Source organism: Aythya fuligula, chromosome 31 (assembly GCF_009819795.1).
Source record: "Aythya fuligula isolate bAytFul2 chromosome 31, bAytFul2.pri, whole genome shotgun sequence".
Classification (NCBI taxonomy): domain Eukaryota; kingdom Metazoa; phylum Chordata; class Aves; order Anseriformes; family Anatidae; genus Aythya; species Aythya fuligula.
The window spans coordinates 1198344-1224493 of NC_045589.1; the positions used below are offsets into that span (position 1 = coordinate 1198344).

Below are 26150 nucleotides of genomic sequence, written 5' to 3' on the forward strand. Positions count from 1 at the left end.
GTCGGGCACACTGTCATTCAGTTGGGAGGGTGGTTGAATTAGATGACTCATTCTTCATTCAGCACAGGGATTTAAAATTTCTGTGAGGGAGGAGTTGGTTTTGCTCAGAGAAGTCTGCCTAACTTGTCATTTTTTCTTCTCCTAGAGCAGATCTACATGCCCAGAAGCAGAAAATGTCCAACAGGAGCTTCCCCACTGAGTTCCTCCTCCTGCCATTCGCAGACACACGCGAGCTGCAGCTCCTGCACTTCGCGCTCTTCCTGGGCATCTACCTGGCTGCCCTCCTGGGCAACGGCCTCATCCTCACAGCCATAGCCTGCGACCACCGTCTCCACACTCCCATGTACTTCTTCCTCCTCAACCTTGCCCTCTTCGACCTGGGCACTATTACCACCACTGTTCCCAAAGCCATGGCCAACTCCCTTTGCGACACCAGGGCCATTTCTTATGCAGGTTGTGCTACTCAGGTCTTTATGTTTGTTGCCTTTGTAACAGCAGAGTTTTATCTTCTCACCTTCATGGCCTATGACCGCTACATTGCCATCTGCAAACCCCTGCACTATGGGACAATAATGGCCAACAGAAGTTGCATTACCATGGCAGCAGTTGCCTGGGGTGCTGGTGTTCTCAGTGCTGTGCTGCACACTGCCAATACCTTTTCCCTCCCCCTCTGCCAATGCAATGCTCTGGACCAGTTCTTCTGTGAACTTCCCCAGATCCTCAAGCTCTCCTGCTCAGATGCCTACCTCAGGGAACTTGGGTTCATCATATTTTGCTTTTGTTCAGGTATTGGGTATTTTATTTTCATTGTTCTGTCCTATGTGCAGATCTTCAGGGCTGTGCTGAGGATCCCCTCAAAGCAGGGCCGGCACAAAACTTTTTCCACATGCCTTCCTCACTTGGCCGTTGTTTCCCTGTTTCTTAGTACTGTCATGTTTACTTACCTGAAGCCCTCCTCTGCCTCTTCTCCATCCATTGACCTTTTGCTGGCAGTTCTATACTCAGTAGTGCCTCCAGCAGTGAACCCCCTCATCTACAGTATGAAGAACAAGGAGCTCAAGGATGTTGTTAGGAAACTGGTTTTAGAGATGATTTTCACTGCTTGTAAGTTACCCTTCACTCTCCACAAATGAATGCCAGTGCATCCCATTCTGGGTTTTTGATTGTTTCTTACCATTGTTTTTATTGATTTTTTAATTCTTGGTTTTATTTTGACTGCTTTTTTTTCTTGCATTCTTACATAAAAATTTGTATTCCTTCCACTGGTATGAATGAATGAAACTGCTCTGTCTCATATGGAGGCTGTACAGTGAGTCAGTGCAGATTTCTGTGATAAAATGGGATCATCATCAAAGCCTGGGATTTCCTTCCCAAACCAGTGCCAAGAATAGGCCCAAAGAATTGGTCCCCAGAAGGGTCTGTTTCTCCTTGGGTTCAGAAAGGAATGGCTCATTGTTGCATTGTGACCTGTCAGAGACCTAGGGCTAGATTTAAGACTCACCCATAGATGTCTGCTGACAGTGGAGGTAGAGAATGGTCACTGCATTACATAGGTAGGTGTCGTGGTTTAACCCGACCGGCAGCTAAACACCACGCAGCCGTTCGCTCACCCTCCCCCCTCCCTCTCTGGGACAGGGGAGAGAAATGGAAAGTGAAGCCCGTGAGTTGAGATAAAGACAGTTTAATAAGACAGGAAAAAAAAATAACAAAATAATAATAACAATAATAATAATGATGATACAATGGTGATAATACGAAAGTAATAATAGTATGTACAAACAAGTGATGCACAATGCAATTGCTCACCACCCGCTGACCGATGCCCAGCCTAACCCCGAGCAGTCCGGCCCCCTCCCCCCGGCTAGCCACCCCTATATATTGTTTAGCATGACGTCAGATGGTATGGAATACCCCTTTGGCTAGTTTGGGTCACCTGTCCTGGGTCTGTCCCCTCCCAGCTCTTACTGCACCCCCCAGCCTGCCCGTTGGCAGGACAGAGCAAAGGCTGAGATGTCCTTGGCTTAGTATAAGCACTGCTCTGCAACAATTAAAGCATCGGGGTGTTATCAGCACTCTTCTCATTCTAAGCCAAAACACAGCATTCCACCAGCTACTAGGAAGAAAATTAATTCTGTGCTAACTGAAACCAGGACAGTAGGGCTGTTCCCACATCTGACCCGTACATGATGTCCTTCAGGAGGGGAGTCTGGAGCTGCCTGCAGAGACCAGGGTACCTCCAAGGACAGCAGAACCTGGCATTGGCATTGACTGGAGCCCCTCCAAAAGTGAGAGATCTCTCACTGTGGGCTCAGCCACAGGGAAAGAACTAAAGCCAGGTGTTCACAGGGAAGCTGTGACTCTGTAGTCTCGGAGAAGAGAGTGGACACCCAGCATGCAGAAAGGAAGCTGGGGAGTGATTCATTTCCCCCTTCGTGAAGTACTTCTGCCTGGTCCAGCCCAGTGATCCGGACCTGGCTGAGTCTGCTTCAAATTCTTTAGCTTATAACATTCCTAGTTGATTCAAAGTTTTCATGAAATACTTACACATTTCTACTTGGTGCTTGATTCAGTTACACTTCCAGGTTTTATAATAATCTAGTCCTTTCTTACAGCACCAAAAGGCACAGTGTGCTAAAACACTAGTTAAGAATACTAGTAAAAGCAAGATCAGTATTCCTACAAACAATTTCTTAAGCCAAAAGAAGTTGAGTAACCAAGAGGTCAGTTTGCTTGATAATTCTTGGAAATCCCATGAGGTATCACCTTTAGTGACTTTATGCAATATCTTGGCTTGTTCCCAAATCTCCTGTAAATCTGTGGCAGCTCTTCCACTTTGATATGCATACATACAGCAGCTAGTATTTATTACTGTACATACACCTCCTTGGGAGACTAATAAAAGGTCTAGTGCCATTCTGTTTTGCAATACTACTTCTGAGAAACTGGACACTTCTGTTTGGATTGCCTGGATGGCATCTAAAGTTTTGTTTTCAATGCCTTGTATTACAGCCAAAATGTTTACTATTACTTTTTCTAATTTGCTCACCCCTAACCAAGAAACCACCTGACAAAGCTATGAAAAGCATGTTGTCTCTCTATTAAAGGGTTCATCCTTTGAATCTGTATGAGGGGCAATCTAAGCCATCCTCCTTGAGAGTGGAGGGAGGTATGTATTGACATATTGTGGACTACTGAGCCTAAGGTGTAGGTTCCTCTCCAGTTTTCAGGTACCATTTCATAGGTTATGTCATTACTCAACCAGTACTACCCACGCCCTTCTGGTACCAGCCAGGCAGTAGTAACATTAGGGTTTAAAGAGGTTCCGATACCTAAAGTCTGATTACAAGTAGTGTGGCTCCCTACATATGTATTCCTATCACAGTCTACCTTTCCGGTACCCTTTGGGGGATTACATCTTTGAACACATGTACAATAGAGAGTGCCAATTTCAGGACTAGTAATTTCCAGTTTTTGATTCCTATCTGTATCTCCTAGCCAGGCCCATCCAAAACTGGTGTAAATTCCTCTTTAGGTATTGGCATTCCAATCAAATAAATTGCCTTCCCCCTATGTTCAGGTATTTTCGTACATATCCAACAATTGGTCTTGTTTAAAATCAGGGAGATATTCCATGTTAACATATACTGTGTATTAAGATTCCATGTAGCTGCAATATTTATAACACTAATAGTTATTACTTGAAACATGCAGAGTGTGTAGTTGCCAATCAATCCCCAGCACTTTGTCAACTCGTTGGGTTAGTTCTGCAGTGAAGTGTGGTCCCCTGTCAGATGACATTACTGATGGTACACAAAATTTTGGTATAATTTTATTCAGCAATACTTTGGACATTTCTCTAGCTTTGTTAGTTCTACATGGAAATGCGCCTGGCCATCTGGAAAAAGTGTTAGGACCAATAGGTATCTAAACCCATCTTTTATTGGGGGTTCAGAAAATAAATTTGCCACTGTTCCCCAAGAACATTTATCTTCCCTATTGTTCCCGCTTGGGGTTTGATTCCCATCTGTGGGTTATTTTTAAGGCATGTGACACACTGTTTTGATACCTATCAGACAATGGTATACAAATTACCTCCTACCCATTTTCTACTTAGAAACTGATATAATGCTTCAGCTCCCCAATGTGTTTTGTTATGTTCTTCAATTACCATCTAATATAATAGGTTGGAGGATATCACGGTTCTCCCAGCCTTCATTTGTGCTAAACCTGTAAGTAATATTGTTCCATTTACATCTTCAATTAATTACTTGTTGGCCTTATAATGTTCTATTTCATTCTCTAATGCTTTTGTTAATGCCAGGTTTTGTTCCCGGTACTAGTGCCAAAATTTGACTCTCAGATCTGCTGCTGCTTTGGCCTCTGCATCAGCCAATCTACTTCCTCTTTGTAGATACTACATTGGTTAGTATCCTGTGTTTGATGTCCTTTACAGCACATCTTGTAGGGGTGTATCCTTTAAGTCTGGTCAGCTGGAGTATACCATTTCCATGGTCTTGATGCAATCATGAATGGGTGATTTGGAGACTCTGTTACTGAGGAAAGAGGCTGGATTCACAATATTAGTGAATACAGTCTTTACATCATCAGGATGTTAGGATGGACTGGTATTTCATAAGTCTCAAAGGGGAAAGCCAATGGTTTCCCTTTTGTTCTAGTACCGTTGACACAGTGTGTGATACTTAAACAGTCATCTTCTGGCCCAAAGTGAACTTTTGGGCTTCTTGGATATTTAGGATAGCTGCGGCCACTGCCTGCAAACATCCTGGCAACCCTTTGCTTACCTCGTTCAGCTGTTTGGAGAAATACATTACTGTTATTTTGTAGGGACATAAACATTGGGTAAGCACCCCCAGTGCCATTCCCTGGTTTTCATGTGAGAGCAACCAAAAAGGTTTAGACACATCCAGCATCCCCAGTGCTGGTGCACAAATCAGTTCCTTTTTTTGGTCCTCAAAGGCCTTACAGGTTTCAGGGACTCAAACTAGCTGGACAGAACTTTCTTTTATCTACTCGTATAATGGCTTACTTATGGTTTAGCTATCATAGTTATAAATCCAAAATTGACAGCAACCTGTCATTCCCCCAAGTTCTTTTACCATTGTGGGTAATGGAGTTCAGCAAATTGCCTCCTTCTGCTCAGGTCCAAGCTCTCACTGTCCACCAGATAATTCGTAGCCTAGATAGGTGACTCATTGCTGTATCAGCTGGGCTTTCTGTTGAGAAACTTGATATCCAATTAATCCAAGAAAATTTGATAAACTAGTTATCCATTCTACACATTTTTTTCTTCTTCAATAGCTATCAAGTTGTCTATGCATTGCAACAGTGTACCTTTTCCTGAAGGTGTTTTCCAAGCTTCAAAATCATGGGCTAGCTGATTCCTGAATATGGTTGGATTGTTCTTGAACCCCTGTGGTAACACAGTCCAAGTAAGCTGAGTTTTTTGTCCTGTGTTGGGATTTTCCCATTCAAAGGCAAAGAGTTTCTGGCTTTCAGTTGCCACGGGCGAGCAGAAAAAGGCATCCATTAAATCTAGTACTGTGAACCAAATTTGTCTGTTTTCTAATTTTGTCAAAAGGTTATAGGGGTTGGCTACTACAGGGTATAAATCTTTTTTGATCCTATTGATGGCCATTAAGTCCTGAACTATACGATAGGTTTCATCTACCTTTCTAAGTGGGAGGATAGGAGTATTATATTCTGACTCACATTCTACTAACAGTCCATATTTAAGAAAGTTATTGGTTATTCATTCCATTCCCCTTCTGTCTTCCACCTTCAGCAGGTATTGCTTTTGGCATACCCTGGGAACATTTTCCTTTAAATCAACTTTTACAGTTACTGAATTCCTTTGCTCTCACAGGTATTCCTGTAGCCCAAACTCCCAGATACACTTGGTTCATAATTACATTCATTTAGGGAGTCCTGTCTGGAGCTTTCTCTGGACTCACCAGGACTTGAGTTTAATATGTTCATCATTCTTGATCTTAATTTCCATTTTCCCTTGTTCTAAAGAAATTTTTGCGTCCAATTTTTCCAGCAAGTCTCTTCCTAACAAGGGCCTTGGTGAATAGATGAGTATAAAAATCAATGTATTCCAATCATTTTTCCCAATTTAAATTTTAAGAGTTGCAAAACAAATGCCTTTTCCTGACAGCCAGTTGCTTCTATTACATTTACAGACTCAGTGCTTTCCAGAATCAATTTTGGTTTAACACGGAGAAAGCAGCCCCTGTAACCAATAAAAAAATCATGCCTCTCTCTTCATTCCCTAACTTTATTTCAACCAGTGGATCTACTAGGGTAGATGCCCCATGTCCCTGTCATCCCTGTTCTTGAGGGTGACTGTTGCAAGCTTATCCTGTAACCTAGGGCTGTCTTTTTCCAATGTCCTTCCTTTTTGCAGTATGCACACTGGTTTTGTCCTAATTTTCCTCTAAACCCTCCCAAAGTCCTTTCTTTACCTTTTTCAACTCCCCCTTGTTCCCCCCCCAGCTTCTCTCTTTCTGTTCTAGTGCAGCCACACTTGCCATGGCTATCACCTTAGATAATTTCTTCTCCTTCATGTCTTCCCTATTCCTAAATACTTTCCACACTACATTCAATAATCTTTGTGAGTCTCTCAAGTCTGACCCCTCCTTTTTTTGTAATTTCTTTCTGATATCAGGGGCCGATTGCCCTAGAACAAGGCCAGCGAATTGCCTCTGTCCGTCTGTCCATCTAGCCAGGCCTAGATTGGTATATTTTCTCATTGCATTTCGAAGTTGGTCCAAAAACCCTATAGGGGTTTATTTTGTACCCTGTTGGATACTATACAGGGTTGAATAACTTATAACCATATCCAGCTCAGGATATTTTATGATTCTATCCACTACCCAGCTCCAGTTGCAGCATCTGTTGCACCATCTACAAGAAGGGCCAGAGGATAGACCTGGGGAACTATAGGCCTGTTAGTTTGACCACACTGCCAGGGAAGCTCATGGAACACATTATCCTGAATGTCATCACACGGCACTTGCAAGGCAACCAGGCAATCAGACCCAGTTAGCATGGGTTTATGAAAGGAAAGTCCTGCTTGACGAACCTGATCTCCTTCTATGATAAAGTGACATGCCAGGTGGATGAGGAAAAGGCTGTGGATGTGGTCTACCTTGACTTCAGTAAGGTTTTTGACACCCTTTCCCACATCATTCTCCTCAAGAGACTGGCTGCTTGTGGCTTGGACTGGTATACGCTTCATTGGGTTAGAAACTGACTGGATAGTTGGGCCCAAAGAGTCATGGTGAATGGAGTCAAATCCAGTTGGAGGCCAGTCACTAGTGGTTTCCCCCAGGGCTCAGCAGTGGAGCCAGTCCTCTTTAATATCGTTATCGACAATCTGGATGAGGGGATCGAGTGCACCCTCAGTAAGTTTGCAGATGACACCAAGTTAGGTGTGTGTCTATCTGCTCGAGGGTAGGAAGGCTCTGCAGGAGGATCTTGAAAGGCTGGACCGATGGGCTGAGGCCAACTGTATGAAGTTAGGGTGGTGATCGGCGGACCAGAGTCTGGTTGGAGACCTGTGACTAGCGGTGTTCCCCAGGGGTCGGTGCTGGGTCCAGTCTTGTTCAACATCTTTATCAACGACCTTGATGAGGGAATAGTGTCTGCCCTCAGCAAGTGCGCCGATGATACAAAGCTGGGAGGAGTGGCTGACATGCCAGAAGGCTGTGCTGCCATTCAGCGAGACCTGGACAGGCTGGAGAGATGGACAGGAAGAAACCAAATGAGATTTAAAAAGAGCAAGTGTAGAGTCCTGCACCTGGAAAGGAACAACCCGAAGTATCAGTACAGGCTGGGGGATGACCTACTGGAGAGCAGCTCTGAGGAGAAGGACCTGGGGGTCCTGGTGGACGACAGGTTGACCATGAGCCAGCAGTGTGCCCTTGTGGCTAAGACAGCTAATGGGATCCTGGCGTGCATCAAAAAGAGTGTGGCCAGCAGGTCAAGGGAGGTGATCCTCCCCCTCTATTCTGCCCTAGTCAGGCCTCACCTGGAGTACTGTGTCCAGTTCTGGGCTCCCCGGTACGAGAAAGACAGGGATCTCCTGGAAAGAGTCCAGTGGAGGGCCACAAAGTTGATAAGGGGCCTGGAGCATCTTCCCTATGAAGAAAGACTGAGAGACCTGTGTCTGTTCAGCCTGGAAAAGAGAAGACTTAGAGAGGATCTCCTCAGTGTATATAAATACACTGTTATATAAATACACTGGGGACTGTTAGCGTTAGGTCAGAGGTTGGACTCGATGATCTTGAGGTCTCTTCCAACCTAGAAATTCTGTGATTCTGTGATTCTGTGATTCTGTGAAATATCTGAGGAGTGGGGGACAGAAGGATGTAGCCAACCTCTTCTCAGTGGTTTGTGGGGATAGAACAAGGGGCAATGGCTGCAAGTTAGAGCACAGGAAGTTCTGCACTGACATGTGAAAGAACTTCTTCATGGTAAGAATGACGGAGCATTGGAACAGGCTGCCTAGGGAGGTTGTGGAGTCTCCTTCTCTGGAGATTTTCAAGGCCCGTCTGGATGCCTACCTGGGCAGCCTGCTCTGAGGAACTTGCTTTGGCAGGGGGGTTGGACCCGATGATCTTTCGAGGTCCCTCTTCCAACCCCTACAGTTCTGTGAAGTTCAACAAGGCCAAGTGCCAGGTCCTGCACCTGGGGCACAACAACCCCAAGCAAAGCTACAGGCTGGGAGATGAGTGGCTGGAAAGCTGCCTGGCAGAGGAGCACCTGGGAGTATTGGTTGACAGTCGGCTGAATATGAGCCAGCAGTGTGCTCAGGTGGCCAAGAAGGCCAACAGCATCCTGGCTTGCATAAGAAGCAGTGTGGCCAGAAAGTCTAGGGAAGTGATTGTCCCCCTGTACTCAGCTCTGGTGAGGCTGCATCTCAAGTACTGTGTTCAGTTTTGGGCCCCTTACTACAAGAAGGACATGGAGGTGCTTGAGAGAGTCCAGAGAAGGGAAATGAAGCTAGGTGAGCGGTCTGGAGAAAAAGTCTTATGAGGAGCGGCTGAGGGAGCTGGGAGAAAAGGAGGCTCAGGGCGACCTTATTGCTCTCTACAGGTACCTTAAAGGAGGTTGAAGCAATGTGGAGGTTGGTCTATTCTCCTGTGTGCCTGACGACAGGACATGGGGGAATGGGCTAAAGTTGTGCCAGGGGAGGTTTAGGTTGGACATTAGGAAAAACTTATTTACCAAAAGGGTTATTGGGTATTGGAATGGGCTGCCCAGGGAAGTGGTTGAGTCACCATCCCTGGAGGTCTTTGAAAGACATTTAGATGTAGAGCTTAGTGATATGGTTTAGAGTTAGGTCAGAGATTGGACTAGGTGATCTTAGAGGTCTCTTCCAACCTAGACAATTCCATGTGATTCTGTGTGATCTATATAGCATCTACAGCTCTCATGGACCTGCTCCTGACCTGCTGGCTGTTCTGACAGCAATGACCTCACAAACACACAAGCTTTTGGCCTGATCCTGACCTACCAGCTCCTCAGGCACCAGTGAACTCACAACCAACACAACATATTTGCCTGTTCTTGGACTGTCATCTACTCAGGTACCAGTGGCCTCACAAACACCTACCCATGCCATGTGCCTTCCCCTGACCTATCAGCTATTCACCAGTGATCTCACAGGTACTTGAACAATCCATGAGCCGTCCCCTGGCCTACTGGCTTATCAGGCATCAGGGTCCTCACAGCATCTAGCACAAGCCATGTTTGCTTTTGGCATGTCTGTTACTCAGGCACCACTGACATCACAAGACATTCACATGGGCCATGGGCCTGCTCCTGACCTATCTACTCACACTACAGTGTCCTCACAAGTGCCTACACAATCCATGGCCCTTCAGGAATGAGTGACCTGAAAAAGCAAAGACATAAGTCCTGGGCCTGCTCCAGAACTTATGTCTGTGCTTTTCAGGTCACTCATCTATTACTCATCTATCAACTTCTCAGCTGACAGTGACCTCATAAATATATAGAATCTAGTGGAAGGCTTCCCTTTCCATAGCAGGGGGGTGTGGACTGCATAGTCATTAGGGTTCAGACAACCCAAACCATTCCATGATTCTGTGATTCTCTGATATCCATGCAGCTGACACATGTTTGCCATGGAAGGACTCAGGCTCCAATGGCCACCCAAAAATTCATAGAGCCACACACCTGCTCCTGGCTTATCAGCTACTCAGACAAGAGTGGCATCACAAGTACTTTCCCAATGCATGGGTCTCCTTCCTCCCAGTCATCTTCTTAGGCACCAGTGACCTCACAAGCTCTTACAAGAGCTGTGGGCCTGCTGCTGGTCTGTCAGTTCCACAGGCACAGCTGACCTGATCATCACATAGACACCTATTTGCTACCTGCTCACCTATGAATGAGTGTGACGCACTGGTAGAGGGATGCCAGAGGTTTCTGTAGGATTTCAGGAGTAATCAGGCATGGGGTGCCATCACTGATGTGATATAAGCTCCAAAAGACAAGCCATGTGGTTATTCCTGGCCCACTAGCTTCTCAGACACCAGGGTCCTCACAATGTCTAGCATAGGCCATCCTTGCTCTTGGCCTGTCAGCTACACAGGCATCACTGGCATCACTGGAACTTGCACCTGCCATGGGCCTGCTCCCAGCCTATCAGATGTTCAGCTGTCAGAGACCTCATAAGCATATATGATCCATTGGAAGATGTCCCTGCTCACAATTGGGGTGGGGTAGGGGGCTGGGCTGGAACTACATGATGTTTAAGGTCCCTTCCAACACAAAACAGTCTATGATTCTGTGCTGTGTACAAGAGAACAGTCACTTTGCCAGTTCTTCTGGCCACCCTAGTTCTGATGCAGGCCAAGATTCCATTGGCATTCTTGGCCACCTGGGTACACCATCACTAGCTCATGTTCAGCTGGCTGTCAGCTAGCACCTCCAGGTGCTTTTCTGCTGGGCAGCTTTCCAGCCACTCTTTCCCAAGCCTATATCACTGCATGGGTTTGTTATGACCTTGGAAGTCAGTTTATGAATAATATCAGGAATGGTACCTCCTTCTCCTTCTTATCCAAAGGGCTACTTGCAACAGTTTTTGAGCATTTTGAATATCCATGTGTAACCAACATACTCCCATTGCTAAGTCTGCATAATGTGTTTCTTCTTTTCACTAAGATTAATCAATTTGTTAAGAACAGGAATTTCGCCTGAGACAGTGTGGTGGCAGGTAGCAAGGTGTGTGGAAGGATATGGGCAGGTACCTGTCACAGGTGTCTCCAGTAATAGTTTTGAACTTCACCTCTGAGCAAGAGTGAAATCCTAAAAAACTGATAAAATGTTTGAAAGTTGCATGCCCTGACCCTGGCAATGCTGGAGAACTACAGCTTGCAGCACTGTGCTGGGTTCTGGCCTATCACAGAATCACACAGAATGACAGAATTGAAGGGGTTGGAAGGGACCTCAAAAGATCATCGGGTCCAACCCCCCTGCCAAAGCAGGTTCCTTAGAGCAGGCTGCCCAGGTAGGCATCCAGACGGGCCTTGAGTATCTCCAAAGAAGGAGACTTCACAACCTCCCTAGGCAGCCTGTTCCAGTGCCCTGTCACCCTCACCATGAAGAAATTCTTTCGCATGTTGGTGCAGAACTGCCTGTGCTCTATCTTGTGACCATTACTCCTTGTCCTATCCCCACAAACCACTGAAAGGAGGTTGGCCAAATCCCTCTGTCTCCCACACCTCGGGTATTTATACACATTGATGAGATCTCCTCTCAGTCTTCTCTTCTCCAGGCTGAACAGACACAGGTCTCTCAGTCTTTCTTCATAGGGAAGATGCTCCAGGCCCCTTATCAACTTTGTGGCCCTCCGCTGGACTCTTTCCAGGAGATCCCTGTCTTTCTCGTACCGGGGAGCCCAGAACTGGACACAGTACTCCAGGTGAGGCCTGACCAAGGCAGAATAGAGGGGGAGGACCACCTCCCTTGACCTGCTACCTATCAAAAAGTAATTAATGCTGCTCAGCACCCTCAAGGAAAGGAGGAAGTCTGTGAATCTGATGACCAGATAACACACACTATGGGTAACCCAAAGGACCAACCAACTATGTTATCAGTCATCCCCATAGTCAAGAAAAAATAATGGAAATGGAAGTCAGCTCATTTAGAAAGGGAAGAAGCTACTCCTAAGAAAGAGGAAGAAGGGAAAAAGGAAGCCAACTCTAAAGCAGAGTCATCACAACAACAATAGGAAGAAGAGGCAGAAATCATAAATAAATCTGAAACCACCCGATCCCTATCCCTGAGTGAGCTTCAAGATATATGAAAGAATTTCAGTCAACATTCAGGTGAGCACATCTTCACCTGGCTGTTTCAATGCTGGGACATTGGGGCCAATAGCCAAGAACTAGAAGGCAAGGAAGCTAAGCAGCTGGGATCCCTCTCTAGAGAAAGGGGCATTGACAAAGAAACTGGGAGAGAGGCACAAGTTCTCAGCCTCTGGAGGTGACTCCTGTCAGGTATGAAAGTATCCCTACAAGGAAGGTATTGTATATCAAATAGGCAAGTAGAGCACCATGGAGAAAGGTTTCTAGCATCTGAGGGAATTAGCTGTGCTGGAGATGGTTTATAGTGATTTGGACAATGACCAGACACCTAAAGATCCTGATGAAGTCCAGTGCATGACACCCATGTGGTGTAAGTTTGTGTGGGGTGCACTATTATCACATGCCAACACTCTAGCAGTGATGAATAGGACAGATGGGATGGGTGTGAATGTGGACACAATGAATGCTGTGTCCAGCCAGCTTCAGCAATATGAAGAAAATCTCTCTGCCTCACTACAGACCCTTATCTAGTCTATGGAGAAACTATCCCAAAGGGTCCACCACCTTGAAGAACATACATCTCCCTCCTCACACAGATGGAGTAGTATTTCAGCCATTAAGAATCAGCATTTTCCTGCTTGAGAGAGGGAGTACCCAGAATGCACACCACATGGCACTTTGAGGTTTTGTCTGTGTGACCACAGAGAAGATATGAGGAAGTGGGATGATGAACCCACCTTGACCCTAGCAGTTCAAGTACGTGAAGTGCAAGGAAATACAACAGCAAAAAGGGGTTGTTCTAGGAAAACTGCTGCTCTGGTTTCTGTTGGGCAGTTTCCCAAAGTGAGTAGAAAGGCTGATGTTACTTTTGACCCTGATGGAGGGACCTCTGCTTCACATTTTCAAGAATTAATTGATAGATACTCCAACCAGGACTAGAGGGGCCCTGATTCTGTCCAGGTAGAGGAGACAATCAGACAATTAATTGGACTGTGTGGCTTGGAACATGGCTTGGAACATCAGAGCCACAAGAATACAGAGCTCTAGTGGACACCGGCGCACAGCGTACCCTAATGTCATCAGGCTAACAAGGGGCAGAACTCATCTGTGTCTCTGGAGTGACAGGGGGATCTCAACATCTAACTGTTGATTACAGGCTGAAGTGAGCCTAACTTGGAATGAGTGGCAAAAGCACCCTATTGTGACTGGCCCAGACACTCTGTGCATCCTTGGCATGGGATGAGGGAGGGTATTTCAAAGAGAGTCTGAGGAGAGGATATTTCAAGGACCCAAAAGGGTTCAGGTGGGCTTTTGGCATAGCTGTTTTGAGCACAGAGAAGACTAAGCAGATGTCTACCCTGTGTGGTCTCTCAGAGGACCCTTATGTTGTAGGATTGCTGAGGGTCGAAGAAGAGCAGGTACCAATTGCTACCACAGTGGTGCACTGGCAGCAATATACCAAACGAGACTCTATGATTCCCATCCATGAGTTGGTTCATCATCTGGAGAGCCAAGGAGTGATCAGCAAGACTTGTTCACCTCCCCTGGTGCAGCTTGAGGCCATTCCCTCTAGTCCTATCACTAGTTATCTGAGAGAAGACGCCAACACCCAGCTCCCCACAACTTCTTTTCAGTTAGTTGTAGAGAGCAATAAGGTTTCCCCTCAGCCTCCTCTGCTCCAGACTAAACAACCCCAGTTCCCTCAGCCGCTTCCCATAGGACTTGTGTTCCAGACCCTTCAGCTTCATATCCCTTTTTTGGACATGCTCCAGGGTCTCAATGTCCTTATTGTAGTAAGGGACCCAAAACTGAACACAGCACTCAAGGTGCAACCATACCAGAGCTGAGTACAGGGAGACAATCACCTCCCTGGTTCTGATGGTTACACTAGTCCTGATACAAGCCAGGATGCCATTGGCCTTCTTGATCACCTGGGCACACTGCCAGCTCCTGTTCAGGTGAGCATCAATCAGCACCCCCAAATCCTTTTCCTCTGCACAGCTTTCCAACCACTCCACCCCAAGCCTGTAGCATTTCATAGGGTTGTTGTAGCCAAAGTGCAGGACCCACCACTTAGCCATGTTGAACCTCATCCCATTGGCCTCTGCCTATTGACCCATCCCATCCAGGTCCCTCTACAGGACCTTCTTACCCTCCAGCAGATTGACACTTCCCCCCAACTTGATGTTGTCTGCAAACTTACTGAAGGTGCACTCAATTCCCTCATCCAAATCATCAATGAAGATATTAAAGGGGATGTCCAGGTGGAGCAGCAGGTCTCTGTTTTCACCTGAACTGGAGGTTGGGTCTTCTGCTTTCCATCCCAGATGTCCAGGTCAGGAGGCTGAGTACCCCATGGATCTGGCTAATAAAGACAGATGTAAAGAAAGCATTAAGAACCTCAGCCTTTTCCTTATCCTCAGTAGTCATGTTCCCCGCTGCTTCCAGTAAAGAATGGAGATTCTCCTTGGCCTCCTGTTGCAGTTAATAGATTTATAAAAATATTTTTTGTTATCCTTAACCATAGAGGCTGGATTGAGCCTTTGCTGGGCTTTGTCTTTCCTGATTTTTTTCTCTGCATATGCTTGTAACTTCTTTGTACTCTCCCCGAGTTGCCTGCCTCTTCTTCCACATAAACTCTCTTTTTCTCCCTGACACTCAGCAAAAGTTCCCAGCTCATCTATTCTGGTCTTCTTCCTTTGTGTCTCATCTTACAGCAGACGAGGACAGTCTGTTCCTGTGACTTCCTTCTTGAAGAGCATCTGGCTTTTATGGACCCTTCTGCGCATCAAGACTGACTCCCAAGGGACCCTCCCTACCAGGGTTCTGAACAGTTCAAAGTCTGCCCTCTGGAAGTCCAAGGTAGAAGTTTTACTGACCCCCTTCCTGACTTCATCAAGAACAGTGAACGCTACCATTCCATGGTCACTCTGCCCAAGACAGCTCCCTACCACCATATCTCCCACCAGTCCTTCTCTGTTCATGAACAGCAGGTCTAGCAGGACACCCCCCTGGCAGGCTCACTAACCAGCTGAGTCAGGAAGCTATCTTCCACACACTCCAGGAACCTTCTAGACTGCTTCCTCAGGGCTGTATTGTATTTGCAGGATATGTCTGGAAAGTTAAAGTCCCCCATGAGAATAAACACTGGTGACTGAGTGACTTCTTCCAGCTGCTTACAGAACACCTCATCTGTCTCTTCATCCTGGTTTGGCGATCTGTAACGTATCCCCACCAGGATGTGTGCCTTGTTAGCCAACCCCCTGATCCTTATCCACAGGGATTCTACCTTGTCATTCCCAACCCTGAGTTCCACAGCACTGAAACACTCTCTAAGAGCTATGCTACCTCCCTCCTTAGTTGCCTGTTCCTTCTGAAGAGCTTGTAGCCATGCATTGCAGCACTCCAGTCATGGGAGTGGTCACACCACATTTCAATGATAGTCATGGTTTGCCTGCCACACAATGGCTTCTGTCTCCTCCTGTTTGTTGCCCATGTTGTGTGCGTTGGTGGTGTTGGCATCTGGCATCTAAACACCACACAGCCATTTGCTCACCCTACCCTCTCCTTCTTTGGGATGGGGGAGAGAATCAGAAGAAATGAATCCTGTGGGTTAAGATAAAGACAGTTTATTAGGACGGAAAATGGGGGTTGTAGTCAGTCTATAGCAAGGCCCTTACCTAACATGGGGCAGCTTCTCGATTCTTCTCACAGAAGCCACCCCTATGGCCCCCTGCTACTAAAACCTTGCCATGTAAACTCACAACAGGATGTCAAGTTTGCTTAGTTAATCTCTGACCCAATCCTCTTTGACCAAGGGAAAGTACTCCTTTCTCTGGACTTACTCTGTTGTCTCCAGGGTCTGAGATTCTTGAGGACTTATTTAACAGTAAATACTGGAGCAAAAAAGGCACTCAGCAACTCTGCCTTCTCCATATCCTTTGTCACCAGGGCTACTGCCCTATTCAGCAGTGAGCCAACATTTTCTCCAGTCTTCCCTTTTCTACAAATGTATTTGAAGAAGCCCTTCTTGTTGACCTTGACTTTCCTTGTCAGATATAATTCCAAATGGGCCTTGGCCTTCCTTGTTACATCCCTGCGTACTCTGAAAGTGTCCCTATATTCCTCCCAAATGGTCCATCCCTTTTTCCACATGCTGTAAACTTTCTTCTTCTGTCTGAGTTTGCCAGGAGCTCCCTGCTCATCCATGCAGGTCTCCTGCCTCCTTCTTGCTCATAGGGAGCAAGAGCCCCCTCTGCAGAGCGAAGGGGCTGTGGTGCACGGGGCCATGGGAGCACTGCAGGGCCGTGCTGGTCAGGCTGGGAAGGCAGAGCCAGCTCGGGAGGGGCACTGCCACTGACTGCCTCCCACACAAGTGATTCTTTGGCCATGGAGGGTGCACGCAGATAGCTGGCCTTCTTCAGAGTCAGAGACTCATGGAATAGCCCTAAGTGGAAATGATGCACAAGGATCTTTGGGACATTTCCAGTGTTGTTGGACATTCTGTAGTGATTCACTCTATCCAGCCTATCCACTCCTCACAGCAACACAAGGGCTCTGAAGGAGAGTGTGGGAGGTTAAAGGGAGAGCAGCTTTGGCAAGATCAAGCCCTGGGGCTCACTGGCAGTGCTGCTGTGCCAGGACTCTTCTCCTCTCCACCTCTGCACACAGCCAAGTGCTCCTGCAGCTCCACCACATGTCTCCGAGGAAGGATCTCAGGCAAGCATGTCCCTTCAGGGTCCTTTTTTATTTAAATACAGAGAGAGCCTGGGTCCTTGTTTACACCAAGTCACATGCAAGATGTTGATACTGAAATTGAGAAGGATAAAATATGGCTTTTCTTTTTGGACAATAATTTCACAAGTAGTGCAAAGAAACACTAAAAATATTTACAAACTAACAACCACACAAATCAATATCTGGGTCTATTATGGTTACATTATGAGTGATATGCAGGAGAAGAGAGGCAGTTTATTGCTTTTGAAATACATTCAGTCATGAGGTTCCACACTGCACCTTTCAGTTCCTGGTTTCTCATGCTGTAGATGAGAGGGTTCACTGCTGGAGGCACCACTGAGTACAGAACTGCCAGCAAATGATTCAGGGATGAAACAGACATTAAAGGGGGCTTCAGATAGGCAAAAAAGGAAGTGCTGCTGAACAGGGATACCACAGCCAGGTGAGGGAGGCACATGGAAAAGGCTTTGTGCCGGCCTTGATGGGAGGGAATCCTCAGCACGGCCCTGAAGATCTGCACATAGGACAGCACAAGGAAAACAAAACATGCAAGAAGTAAATATGCTGTAGCCACAATAAACCCAACTTCTCTCAGGTAGGCATCTGAGCAGGAGAGCTTGAGGATCTGGGGAATTTCACAGAAGAACTGGTCCAGCGCATTGCCTTGGCAGAGGGGGAGGGAAAAGGTATTGGCAGTGTGCAGGACAGCATAGAGAAAGCCACTGCCCCAGGCAGCTGCTACCATGTTGACACAAGTTCTGTTGGCCATTATTGTCCCATAGTGCAGGGATTTGCAGATGGCAATGTACCTGTCATAAGCCATGATGGTGAGAATAGAAAACTCTGCTGTGACAAAGACAGCAAAGAAAAAAACCTGGGTAACACAACCTTTGTAGGAAATCGCCGTGGTGTTCCAGAGGGAATTGGCCATGGCTTTGGGAACTGTGGTGGTAATAGTGCCCAGGTCAATGAGAGAGAGGTTGAGGAGGAAGAAGTACGTGGGGGTGTGGAGACGGTGGTCACAGGCTACAGCAGTGAGGATGAGGCCGTTACCCAGGAGGGCAGCCAGGTAAATGCCCAGGAAGAGCCCAAAGTGCAGAAGCTGCAGCTCACGTGTGTCTGCAAATGGCAGCAGGAGGAGGAACTCTGTGGGAAAGCTGCTGTTAGACATTTGCCACCTCAGGGCATGTTTACCTGTCCATGGAGGAAAAGACAAAGACAAGATATAGATAATTCTCTGAACAAAACCTCTACCATGTTTCACTGAATCCTCCTCAACAAGAATCACAGCTCTTCCTATAAGACATGCTCCTACCTCAAGCTATCAGTTTTGCTTCAGAACAGCATGCAGAAACTAGGCAGAACCTCTGTAGCTCAGCAGGAGTCAGTACTGCCTTACAGTATCTGGTGAAGAGCACTGGGAATGCATCTCAGTAGACCAGTGGCCAGAGGCATCTCCCTGTTTGCAGGTTCTGAGCAGGATGCCCAACAGTTCCACAAGAAACAATGAAGGTGGTGTTGGTGCTGTCTCTAGGCTGAGGGCTGTGAAGGGAAATTAAGAAGTTCCTCACAGACTTACAGATACCTTTCAGTGTAATGCCTGTGAGTCCCTTCTACAAGTCTGACAACTCCATTGTCATCCCCCTAACTGCCCTTCATGATAGGAAAGTGAATGTGAAGACTATAGAGAGTGCCTTCCCTTCATGTAACCCCTGCCTTGGTCTTCCCTGTCAAGGACCTACCCCAGAGATGCCCTGGGGGAGCTATGGAGCTGTGAGCAGCCTGGCCCAGGCAGCAGCCTCTTGGTAGCAGCAGTACCGTGCCTTTCTGGAAGGGTTGTCACAGTGCCCTGTGATGAATTTACTCAAGTGGGCATCTGAGCCCTGCCACAACCACTGTCTCACTCCCCTACCTCAAAGGGAAAGGGTGAAAAAAATTGTTTTGGAGAATTAGAAAGCAGGTATTCTTTATTAACAGTACTAGGTATGTGGTGGATAATTCCACCAAACATGTACATCTAAGCAAGACAATGAGTACATATTTGTGGTATGGTGATATATATATTGATGCAATTTTCAAGAAAGGTCAGGATTTATGTTAATGGCTTCTCAGAAATAATTATCATACTGTCCCTCCTACTGTCCCACATGCACAGTACCCTCTGGTGGTCGCACTTTTGGGTCTTTCTGATGAAGGCTTGTAGTATTCTTCACCTTGGATTTTTCTCCTTTTCATTTTTGTGCATTCTCTGTCATTGTTTACCATTTCTGCAGTTTTGCTTTTTTACAAACTCAGCTAATTTAATTGTTTAAGCTCATCTTTGGGAACTGTGTTCCTTCTTCAGCCTCAACGTTGTGGCTACAGCCAAGACTTACCATGCAAGGTCTGATACAACAATTCAGCAATTCCAGCAAACCCTTCAGTTTATTATGTTACATATTTCGTGGATTATACTTTTTGTTTCAGTCCCCCCTTTTCTATACCCTGTGCAAATTCTTTTGCACCTAGTTCAGAACTTTTCTATAAGTTCTCTATCCTCATTTAAATTATGCCATTTCTATCAAGAGATTTAGTAAAATATCTTCCAGTTTCTACTCAATGTCTAATCCTATTTCTTTTCCATTCCTCCTAGTTCAGGGTTATCCACTAAACTACACCACAAACTACATTGTAACAATGAACAAGTAAGCAATATCAACAATCTCAGTATTATAAATGCTGTAAACAGTTGTCTTAGCCAAGCAAAGTTTGGGAGCTGGGAAGTTAACTTTTTCCATACTTCTTTGAAACCCCAAGAGATATCATACTGGGTTACTAAATGCAATGCTATAATTTGGTTAATCATTATGTGTCAATTTTCTTTAATTCATTAATCCTGATGTATATAAGAGTATTAACTACTATTAATAACTGTACACATACCTTCTTCCTTGCTGAATTTCTTTGCAACATTTCATAACCTTGATATTTGTTAGTCAGGCAGACTCACCCATATTTGCATTATTAGACTGACAATTGTACTTTTACGGCATCCTAAAAAGCAACAAACTACAATAATTACAAACAGGATTATAACTGTGCCTTGCGAAAGCGAGGTGAACCATGTGGAGAGAGAATCCAAGTCTTCATAATATTATTGGTCCACTAGTTGCCATTGTATTCTCCCTCTTGCCCAGTCAGTTCTATATACCATTTTACTTCACCTATATATTCCCATTTTCCATACTGGGGCTCTTCCTATGGACATGGAATTTCATAGCTCTATGGGGTGAGAGGTTTGGTAACATTACCTTTACTAGGGTTTATTGTTCCATTCTCAACCACACAGTTAAGGAAATAATTCCCTTCTAGGCCAGTCCACTTCAAAGAAATGATGTTGTGCCTGAGTACATGACTGTAGAACAGCAGGAATGTGACTTTGTTTTATCTAGCTGAAGAGCTGAAAGGCCAGCAGGAAGGCCACATGGCTTGTAAGATCATGGTGAGATTCTTTCTGCCTGGTCAACTGACAGACCACAGGAAGGCTAATGTGTGTGGATGCTTTTGTCAGAGGTGGTTTCAGAGATGATGGAACTTTTCTTTAACATGGAAAAGAAAATGCAAGCGAAAACCTGCTTCAAATTGGGGCTTGGGTGCTGGAAACAGGGCATAAGTGGTAGGATGTCACTGAAAGTGTATCACAGAATCATAGAATCATCTACGTTGGAAGAGACCTCTGACCTAACACTAACCAGTCCTCCACTAAACCATAGTGTAGTGCTGTAGTGTCAGATGTCATCTGGAAAGAATCTATTATCAGTCCATAAGCTTGTGTTTCAGGCCACAGCTGGAAAGGGTACAGGTATCAGTGAAGGTATGGAAATGCCAAGGTGAGAGTAGGGTGGGTAAACAAGATGGCTGTTTGCAGGCTGCAGGGAAACAGTCTGTGAACAGCATAGGACAGCTGGTGTTGGAGATGGACAAGGGCGCTGGCAAGGCTAGATTTCGCCAAGATAACCAAGGGCTTGTCCCTTTGGCTACGGCAGGTCTCTTTGCCACCAAGCCCTATCAGGAGACATGTTGTCCTCTTAGCACTGGGGTTTTATACCCTCTTTACACTTTCTGAGGAAGGCCAGGAGATGTAACACCACTGTCTTTCACTTGGCGCTGCATCCCCCACATCCCACTGCCTGAGGAAGAGCCCAGGACTGCCTGTTAGGGACATGAGCTCTTTGCCAAGAGCTGGCAGCAGGGCTTGCATTTTCTGCTTGATGAAACAAACACAGGATTTTCTCAGAGCCACCTGCAGAGTGCCTTGGCCTACCTGTAATCATGGCCTCCAGTCATGGCTCTAAGGAGTCCATGGGGCTTTGTCAGTAATGGCCTTCAGTGGGACCAATCAGTGTCTTAAAGAACTTTGTAGTTTTGCTTTTGACTTTGTCTTTCTGAGAGATTTAATCAGTCTTCTCTCAGGAGATTAAGTTCACAGACATAGCACAAACTACTCCTTGGGGCTTATTAGAATACAGAAAGCCATGAGTGTCTCTTAAGGAGGTCTGGACAGGTAGGAGAAGCCTGACCCTCTATGGACATCTTTGCTCCTCACCTCCCAGGCTCACACCATTTCTATCATTGGCCCCTTAGGACTTGCGTCACTTCTCCTGACATCAGACTTCTCCACTGAAGTCTGCAGTTGCACCCTGTAGTTCCTTTGTCCCAACTCCCTCCTGCTTTCCTTAGAGAACAGGCTGCACACAAGTAGAGAAGGATAATTCTTAATTGCAAGCAAACTAAAATAAAGTATGATAAAGCTCAATAATCAATAAAGCACATTCCTTAAGTGCATACTAGGCCCAGGTTGTACCCAATGAATCTCACCTCCCACAGAGTATAATCATATTTTTGTTTAGTCAATATACATGAAAGGTTATATAAAATCAAATTTTTGGCTAAAGATATTGTTAACCTACATAAACCAAGGGAAATCTTTGAACTCCTTGAAGCTCAAAGCAGCAACCAGATCATAGAATCAGAGAATCAAAGAGTGAAAGAAACTTGGAATAATTTGGGCTGAAACAAAACTCTAAGGTCATCTAGTCTCATCCCTCTGCCATGGGCAAGGGCATCTCTCACTACATCAGGTTGTTCAAAGCCCCTTGCAACCCAGCTTGGAACATTTACAACGTTGGGGCATCCACAACTGCTCTGGGAAACCTTTTCTAATGGCTCGCTATTCTCATTGTAAAAAATTTCTTCCTTACATACAATCAGCCCTTTCTGTTCAAAAGCATGACTCCTTGTCTGGTCACTACAGGCCTTTATAAGAAATCTTTTTCTTTCCCATTTAAATACTAAAAGGCAGCAATAAGGCAGCAGTAAGGCCTCCCTCGTGCCTTCTCTTTCAAGGTTAAAAAAAAAAAAAAAAAAAAAAAACCAATAAGGTTTTATTTGCATGGGAACTATTTCATCCCTCTGATCATGTTCATGGTCTTCCTCTGGAGCAACTCTAACAAGTGGGGCCAGGGGATCCCAGAACTGGATGCAGCTCTGTCGGTGGGATCTCACTAGGACAGAGACAAGGAAAGGAATTGCCTCCCTCAACCCGCTGGGCTCTCTTTTTTTCATGCAGCCCAGGACACAGTTGGCTTTCTGGGCTGCAAGTGCACACTACCAGCTGATAGCCAAATCTTCATCTTTTGAAGTACAGGTTCTTCTCAGCATCAGAACCAGTGCCATAAAGAAGGCACGAAAGGTGTTAGTCATTGCAGACTCCTCTCTGAGAGGCACTGAGGTTCCCATTGGCCATCCAGACAATCTCTCCAGAGAGGTTTTCCGCCTGTCTGGGGCTCATACTCATGACATTATGAAGAGGCTACCAAGTCTGGTGAGTACAAAAGACTATCACACCTTTGTACTTTTTCACATAGGGTCAAAGAATGCTGCAACAAGGAGACTCCAAAATATCAAAAAGAACTTTATGTCCTTTGGAAAGATGCTGAAAGGATCAAGAGCACAAGTAGTGTCCTTCTCTATACTCCCAGTTGGTGACTGGGACCCAAGAAGGTGAGGAATGGACAAAATGAATGACTGGCTGCAGGGCCGATGCCATGCCCAAGGTTTTGGCTTCTATGATCTTGGATGCGCTTTTGAGCATCCAGGCATGCTGACACCACATGGGGTGCAGCTGACCAGTTGGGGCAAGAGTATTCTGGGCAGTAAGCTGGCTGGGCTTATCAAAAGGGCTTTAAATTAGATGTGGTGAGGGAAGGGGATGCACCTGTGAGTTAAGAAATACTTTGCTGCATACCTCACCTTCCCAGGTGACCCTGTGCAACAGGTATGAAGCTATGGAACTGGATGGGCAAGGAAAAGACAATGTAGATCATGGTCCATCCATGCTGGAGGAGTTGTCCTAGGCAAGTTGAGCTATACCCCGCATCACAACAAGCCCCACCAAGAAAAAAAAAAAAAAAAAAAAAAAAAAAAAAAGTCATAGGGAACTCCCTTCTAAAGGGAACGGAGGGCCCAATTTGTCATCCAGACATAACCAATAATGAAGTCTGCTGTCTCCCTGAGGCATGGGTAAGAGATGTCGCTCAGAAAGTCACTTACCTGGTACACGCCTCTGTTTATTACCCTTTATTGTTTTTCAAGTTAGCAGTGATGAGATGGCAAAGAGAAGCCCAAGAGCAATCAAAAGGGACTTTAGGGCTTTGGGGTGATCAGGTGCACAGGTACTGTTTTAATCCATCCTGACAGTAGCAGGGATCAATATTGAAAGAAAGAGGTGAAACCAACTGATCAATATGTGGCTCCAAGCCTGGCACCACTGACACAGTTTCAGGATTCTTGATCATGGGAAAGTCTACATGACACCGAGCCTACTGACTCCTGATGGGGAGCACCTTTCTATGAGCAGGGAAAAGATTTTTGCCAAGGAGTTAGCAGGGCTGATTGACAGGTCTTTAAACTAGATTTGAAGGGGGAAAGGGACAGAAACAGGCATACCAGAGATAAGCTATAGGACTGCGTGCCAATTTTGAGAAACTGCATGCTGTGGAGGCCCTTCAGTCTGCCCCACAAGGGGCTGAGATGAATGAAAGATATCTCAAGTGTTTCCATACATACACACACAACATGAAAGAGAAACATTTCAGCTCCCTGAAATGCTTTTATACTAATGAGCATACTATGGGAAACAAACAGGAAGAACTGGAGATCTGCATGCGGTCGCAAGGCTATGATTTCATTGCAGTCACAGAGACATGGTGGGGTAGCTCACATGACTGCAATGCTGTCATGTAAGGCTACGTGCTTGTTAGAAAAGACCAGCCAGGAAGTGGTAGAGTAGCTCTTTATGTGAGAGAGCAACAGGAATGCATGGAGCTCTGCCCAGGGGTGGATGAAGAGCGAGTTGAGAGCTTATGGGTAAAGATTAAAGGGTAGGCTACCATGGCTGACAGTGGTGTGAGTGTTTGCTATAGGCCACCTGTTCAGAAAGAGGAGGTAAATGAAGCCTTCTTCAGACAGCTGAAAGTGGCCTCTGAGTCACAAGCCCTGGTTCTCATGGGGGATTTCAACCACCCTGGTATCTGCTGGGAAGACCACACAGCTAGGCACGAACAGTCCAGGAGGTTCCTGCAGTGCATTGATGACAACTTTATGACACAGGTGGTGGAGAAGCCAACAAGGAGATGTGTGCTACTGGACCTTGTAGTAACAAATGAGAAAGAACTAGTTGAAGATGTGAGGGTCGGGGGTAGCCCTGGCTGCAGTGACCATAATGTGGTGGAGCTCAGGATCTTGTGAGGAGGAAGCAGGGCAAAAAGTGGGTTTGTGACCCTGGACTTCAGGAGAGCAAACTTTGGCCTCTTCAGGGATCTACTTGGAAGAATTCCATAGGTTAGTGCCCTGGGCAGAAGGGCATTCCAAGACAGCTGGTCAGTATTCAAGCTGCCCAGGTGTGGAAACAAAGTCGTAACATTTGTCACAGACTGATCCTGACTGCACTGAAAAGGGGGAAGCTCCTGAACACCTGCAATACGTTGGTGATATTATTCTGTGGGGTGTCAAAGCAGAAGTATTTAAAAAAAATGATCCAAACCCTTCTGAAAACAGTTTTGCTATTAAAAAGAAATAAAATAATAAAATAAAATAAAATAAAATAAAATAAAATAAAATAAAATAAAATAAAATAAAATAAAATAAAATAAAATAAAATAAAATAAAACAAAATAAAATAAAATAAAATAAAATAAAATAAAATAAAATAAAATAAAATAAAATAAAACAAAAAGGTCAAAGGACCTGTACAGGAGATCCAGCTTATTATACTTTTGGAGTGGTTTTGTGTGTGTGTGCCAGGTGGATCCCTCCAGCAGCTGGGCTCATACACTCAGCCTGCCCTGGACCAGTCCCTGGCTCCCATTCTCCCCACTTGAGGGCACATGAATATGAGCCACCATGGCTGCAGCACCACTCCAGCTGCTGGCGCAGACCACTGCACTCTTACACACACACACACACAGACACACACACACAAGTCTACTAAGTCCACACACTCCTGTCTCTCTCCTGTTGCTGACACCAATGACACATGGGCCCTCTGACCCTCCTGGTTCTAGTCTAGTTGCTGCACTCACCACCATGTACAACTACCATGTGTCCTACAGCCCATGGCAGCAATCCCCTCAGTCCAAATAATGATGCAGAGAGCTGCTCACATTGACTCATCTTGATGGGTTTCCTGCCTGGACGCTGGGGTGATGGTCCAGGGCAAAGGAGTCCTGGAAGGAGCTGGAACAAGATCTTGCTTCTGCAGGATCCTGTGACTTGGGTTCCCACCTGCCATTGTGCTTTGTGCTCTTCTGGGCTACTGGAGATGGACCATTGATGAGCTGGGGGCTCTCCTGTGATGGGCCTGGGAGTAACCAAAGCAGGGCATGCACTGAGTCACTTGTCCTGCCATCGCTTGCATGGGCCTTCATTTTGTGTCCAGATGTACTTCTTATTACACAGCCTAACCCAATCCATCAAGAACATAAATCTCTGGAGGCATCTGCATGTGGAGGTCATATA

General features: G+C 45.8%; 1 protein-coding gene across 1 annotated transcript; it reads left to right on the top strand.

The window, feature by feature from the left end:
* Positions 1–173: 173 nt before the first annotated feature.
* LOC116500146 (olfactory receptor 14A16-like) lies at positions 174–24881 on the top strand. The gene is made up of 3 exons (XM_032205060.1): positions 174–1104; positions 23000–23135; positions 24557–24881. The coding sequence occupies exons 1-3, from the start codon at positions 174–176 to the stop codon at positions 24879–24881; spliced, it is 1392 nt and encodes a 463-aa protein (XP_032060951.1).
* The last annotated feature ends 1269 nt before the right edge of the window (positions 24882–26150 follow it).